Source organism: Ovis canadensis, chromosome 25, assembly GCF_042477335.2.
Source record: "Ovis canadensis isolate MfBH-ARS-UI-01 breed Bighorn chromosome 25, ARS-UI_OviCan_v2, whole genome shotgun sequence".
In the NCBI taxonomy this organism is placed as follows: Eukaryota; Metazoa; Chordata; class Mammalia; order Artiodactyla; family Bovidae; genus Ovis; species Ovis canadensis.
Window position 1 is genome coordinate 21,586,635 of NC_091269.1, and position 6,000 is coordinate 21,592,634.

The window sequence follows — 6,000 nt, forward strand, 5'->3', positions numbered from 1 at the left end:
AGCCAGTGTGATAACAGAATGAGGTCCCTGGTGCCAGGACAAGAGAGACAGTTTACATGATGCAAACCCTACAATTTTCAAGGCAGGTTCTATGTGCAGGTATATGCTCAACGAGGGGAAATCATTTATATTAACAAACAATAACCTCCAGTGTGAAGAGAAATTTCTGCAGAAACTCAAAACATAATTATGCAAGAGCCCATTAAATATTTTAACACCCATGGGGCACGTCAGATAGTAACCTGCTTTACTGTCGTTTAGTAGTTAAGCTATGTCCGACTCTGTGACCCCATGGGATACATAGCCCACCAGGCTCCTCTGCCCATGGAATTTCTCAGGCAAGGATACTGGAGTGGGTTGCCATTTCCTTCTTCAGTAGTTTGTGCTTATTCAAAGGCAAATATAAGTACCCTTTAAGGTTCATGCTTATATCAGAAATGAAGTAATTTTTTAAAACTTCTAAAAATATGTGTTTTTACTTTAAGTCTGAAACGCCAGCCTTCTGACCTCAAATCAGAGTGAACCCTAGCCATCTCCTATGCAGCTAAATCAGTCTTTTCCCTCTTTTGTTTGTTGTTCACAAGCTCTTGGAAGTCAGAAAATACAGACTTTTATTTCAGGGCTGTAGTCATTAACCCATACCTCTTCTTAGACTTTTTTGTAGATCAGTGTCCAGGTCCTGGGCCTGAGAGCTCTGACTTCACATCTGATGACACTCAGTGTATCTCAGCTTCGTTTCCCAGCCTTTTCAGCCAGCTGTGCACTTGATCTCGGGGTGAACTTTCAAAGACTCACTGAGAGCATCCTCATCTCCCTGCATCCTCTCCTTCCGCCAATCCAGCCACTTCTTCATTCCATCTCTAACCCCTACCCACTTGGCATGTGCTTTCTGGAACATTACAGAGTCCTTTTGTGCTTTTTTGTAATTCTAAATGTTTAATAACTTAGGTTGTGGATAGTATAGAAATAACCTGAAAAATACATTGTAAGTTGATTGAGCTGTCTTTTTAGAGTCAATGCCCTAAATTCTGCTAACCAGAGAGAAAACCATGTTTTCTTGTCCACGGTAAACATTGTTCTCTTGTGGCCAGACCTAAAATTAGAATACTTTGAGATCAGTTGTGCAATGTATTTGGCCTCAATTTTAGCAAATGTATTTATTCCAAGGTAAAATTTCTTATGTTTCTGTCATTTCTAAAGCAAGCTATAAATTTTAAAATGTACACAAATCGTTTCAAAGATCTTTATATACAACCGTGTAGACACTAAGTGAACTAGGAACTTAGCATGTAATCATAGATTCTTATTCCTTTCTTTTTTTTTTTTCTTTCCAGGAGGAGGAATGAAGGAAGCACACTGCAGGTCTTTCCCAAAGCAGTGTCTCCTAGATTCTTACACGTTGCTCTTACGTGGTTGCTTTGTGAGCTCAACAATATTTTGTTTATTTAGTCAGGGACAAGGGCAAGGCTTTTTGTAGCTGCCATAGCAACTGACACGATGCTAGGCACCTAGTGATATTTTTAAAAATTCAAGAATGTATCATTAGATGTCACTTTGAGTATCTACTATGTGTAAACCCCAAGGCTAAGCTCTATGATGAACATAAAGATGGCTGGGGTTCAATCCATGACGTCAAGTCATGTACAGTCTATCAGGAGAGGTGACGTTGTAATAGAAGTAGAAAGCAAACATTGGCAGTTCCAGCAGGGAAAGATTCTTTGAGGGGGTTAGAAAAGGTATGCTAGGAGTGTGTTCTTTTAAACTGGGCTAGAAGGGTAAGTAGGCTTTCAAGTGAAGCCAGACCAGGGCGGGATGGGAAGAGTCCTGGTTGTTTGCAAGGAGGGTTACATTTGGAAGACAAAGGGTGTCACAGCTCTTAACCTTAGACCAGGAAAGGTTTCAGAACGAGTACTTGGAAATTTAGAGTCTATTTCTTAGACAGGGGTAGCTATTTAGCATTTTTGTTGTTGTTGCTGTTGTTGTCCGAGGTTTATTGAAAATATTAGAGCACAGCAGAAAGACTAAAACGGCTCCACGCAGTGTTTTGAAGTTCATCCCAACTGTAGGCTGAGTGACCTGCAAGTTGGACAGGCTGCCAGAGTCCAAGAGCTTCAGCATTTCCTTAGTGTCAGGATCTATTTCAATGATTTCCTGATCCAGGGCTGAGACCTCAGGCACGTAATTGTCCCTCCTCACTCTCTCCTCCTCCTGCAGCTTGATGGAGATGCCTCTCACCGGGCCTCTTCGAATCCGTTTCATCAGATGTGTGACGTAGCCTGCGATCTTATTGCAAAGCTTCCTGCTGGGAATAATCGCGATTTCCTCGCACAGCCGCTTGATGGTGTGGAAGTCATTGCCCGGGCGCGTGTAGTACTTCTCAATGATGACCCAGGCCGCTTTCTTTATGGTTTTGGTGCGAACGCGACCCATGTTGGTGGGTCCTTGGTAAAAGAGCTATTAGGCATTTTAAATGCAACATGAAAGTGAAAGTGTTAGTCATTCAGTTCAGTTCAGTTGCTCAGTCGTGTCCGACTCTTTGCAACCCCATGAATCGCAGCACGCCAGGCCTCCCTGTCCATCACCAACTCCCGGAGTTCACTCAGACTCATGTCCATCGAGTCAGTGATGCCATTGTGTCCAACTCTTTTTGAGTCCATGGACTGTATAGCCCACCAGGCTCCTCTGTCCATGGAATTCTCCAGGCAAGAATGCTGGAGTGGGTAGCCATTCCCTTCTCAAGGGGGTCTTCCTGACCCAGGGATTGAACCCTGGTCTTCTGCATTGCAGCAGATTCTTTACTGTCTGAGCCACCAGAGAAGCCCCTTAAAGCAACATAGCCTGAAACTTAGATCATTCTGGCACTTGCATATTCAGTAGTTTGCAGGTGGAGGCAGAGACTAGAGCCAGGGAGAATAGTTGAGTTGATTGCAAATGCGTCTTTTCTTTTTTTAAAGATTTTTGTTTGTTTGTTTTGATGTGGACTGTTTTGAAAGTTTTATTGAATTTGTTACATATTGCTTCTGTTTTGTATTTTGGTTTTTTGGCCTCGAGACATGTGGGATCTTAGCTCCCAGACCAGAGATAGTACCTACCCTCCCTGCATTGTCTTATCCCCTGAACTGCCGGGGAAGTCCTTGCTAATGCATATTTGAATTAAGAGGAAATGAAGGCCTGAATTAGGTGGCAGTAAACAAAGCACAGAGTTGGACACGACTGAAGTGACTTAGCAGCAGCAAGCAAAGGATAGGAAACAAAAAACTAACACTTGATAGATTTCTCATAGATTTTTCTCCTTTAGCCTGCACAGCCTCTGGGAGGTGAGCATTAGAGCTCCATCTGATGAATAAGGAATAAGGTAGCTGGTTTGCTTAGGTTTGCTTATCTCGTAAAGGATGGAATCTTGACAAAGGCCACTGTTTTCTTACTGGGGAGATGCCAAAGACAGAATCCAGGGAGCTGTTTGGTTGGGAAAGGCTGAACCAGAGTGGACACTTAGAGGTGATGGTTAAAATACTTGAAATGGAAGAGATCACAGTGAGAGCACCTTTCAACCAGTATTTGGAAACGCCTTCACTCGCTAGGCCTTTGAAGTTAAAAAAAAAAAAAAAAAAGCCAAAGAGAGTGCACAAACCTAGAAAATGCAGTAAATGAATTGGAACGTTTGGGGAAAATCCACCACTTGCACTTTGATTTTCTGAAGTGCAAGATGAAGCCCCTAGCTGAGGAGCTTAACCAGACAATAACATGCCCTTCAGAGATGAAAAGGAACTGTCTTCAAATCTCGTGGGTGGAGAACTAGAGTAGTGTGTGTGAAGAATCCAGGCAGGAGGAGACTGAGATATAGATGGGCAAGGGAGTGGAAGGGAAAAATAATAAAGAAAATGGAAATACTTGGATTAATATCGTCTATTCATTTCTCCCTTCCTTCCTACCTCCCTCACCTCTTCCTTCCTTTCTTTTTTGCACTTTGATCTACTTTGTGCCAAGCAATGAGCCAGGCTCAGAGATATAAAATAAATCATGCTGAGATAAGGAATGAAATGCTTTGAAGAACATGGCAATTCTCTTTGCTTATGATGTACCACCCTCTCCGTAAACATCTGAAATAATCGGGGGTCAAACTGGGTGAAATTCGTCCATTCAGATTTCAGACTTTTCGAATTTTTAGAAATAATTGTCCTCAGTGGTGGCAACTTTAAAAGCCCTTTTACATGCATCATCTCATTTATCTCCACAAGAGTCTTTACTAACTCAAAAATATGCCTCCAACTATTAGAAATTTGGGGCTTCCCTGGTGGCTCAGATGGTTAAGAATCTGCCTGCAATGCAGGAGACCCAAGTTCAATCCCTGGGTTGGGAAGATCTCCTGGAGAAGGGAATGGCTACCCACTCCAGCGTTCTTGCCTGGAGAATCCCATGGACAGAGGAGCCTGGTGGGCTTCAGTGCATGGTGCCACAAAGAGTCGGACATGACTAACACTAGGATTGGAAACTTGATTCTGCTCCAACACTGCTCCTTTAAAAGAGATACATTTTTTAAAAATTAATTTATTTGTCTGCACTGGGTCTTAGTTGTGGCATGTGGAATCTAGCTCTCTGATCAGGGATCGAATCTGGGCCCCCTGCACTGGGACTGCAGAGTCTCAGCCACTGAAGCGCCAGGGAGTCCCAGCAGTGCTCCTTGAGGTGGTTAGGACTGCTTTTCCTCCCACGCAAACAGCTGGCACATTCCTCTGGGATTTTCCTACCTCCGGTTAAACATCCTGCGGTCCTGCAGCCCGCCAATGGTTTTGAATTCTTTGTCCCCTTAATCAGTCTCCACCAGACACATACAGTTTGTCAGTGTTTTTCTTAAAAGATAGTGTCCATATGAAAGTGAAAAATCCCAGATGTGTTTGACAAGTTCTAAATAGCATTGGACTATTTACTTCATTTTACCATTAGCCTACTTCTTTTGAAGTTTAAAATCAAATTAAAGTTTGGAGTTGACACATCCCATTTAGGAATAATATTGACCTTTAATCCGGCTTTACTTTTAACCCCTTTTCAAGTAAGTTGCACTAGAGAATAACAGTCTATCCCCATAAGTGTTAAAACTTTTAAAGGGTAAACAGATATATGTTTATTTAGGCACCAGGCATTCCTGGAAGGACATGTAAGAAGGTGGCTCCTTACTTCTAAGGAGTAGGAAAGGGACTTTCTCAGAGGGAGATTTTTTTAACCTTTTTCTTTATACCCTTTTGTACTATTTGCTTTTACATTAAATATGTAATGAAATAAAAGGTATAATTTTATCCCAACTATATTTAGTCAAATATAAATTTTAATTTATAGAATTAAATTTCAACTTATAAAATAATTGTTTCTTTTCACATGAACTACAATTCAGCTGCAAGCTTATTTTTGTGTAGTTGGATTTTTTTTAACCTAAATGCAATACTTTCACTTATCTACAGAAATTTCAGCTTGCTTTATTCAACCCAGTGCATCCAATTTGGGAAAAGCTTTTTCATTCTTTAACTTAATCTGTCTTTCCCAGAATTATCTCATCTGCTACATTAATAAATACACCATTTATGGTGATAATGATAGTGGTAAAGCCCCGTATTTTTAAGGGCTTCATGTGTTCTGTGTACTGGGGTAAGGCATTTTACAGACAGTATCTCACTTTCTTCACAACACTCCTTTGAGGCTGGTGTAATTATCCCCACTTATGGATGATGAAACCAGAGTTAAGAGAAGAAAATTAACTTTCCCACATTCACATATGTAGTTTGGTAGTACTGAGATTTGAAATTAAGGTCACTCTGACTCAGAGCAGATGTTATTTTTTTTTTTAATTGTGGTAATAAACACATAACATGAAGTCTACCTGCTTTTCAAATGTTAAAGTATTGTTAACTATATATCCATTGCAGCAGAGTGGATGTTCTTAACCACTGCACAACCCAAGCCAACAATAAAAACCATAAACAGAGCAGGGTCAAGGACTGAAACTTG

The 6,000-nt window shown here is 41.1% G+C and overlaps 1 protein-coding gene across 1 annotated transcript; it reads right to left on the bottom strand.

Moving 5' to 3' along the window:
- Nucleotides 1–1,920: 1,920 nt before the first annotated feature.
- On the bottom strand, nt 1,921–2,436 carry LOC138430442 (small ribosomal subunit protein eS17-like). Its single transcript, XM_069572655.1, has one exon. The coding sequence runs from the start codon at nt 2,428–2,430 to the stop codon at nt 1,921–1,923; it is 510 nt and encodes a 169-aa protein (XP_069428756.1). The 5' UTR covers nt 2,431–2,436.
- Nucleotides 2,437–6,000: the final 3,564 nt, after the last annotated feature.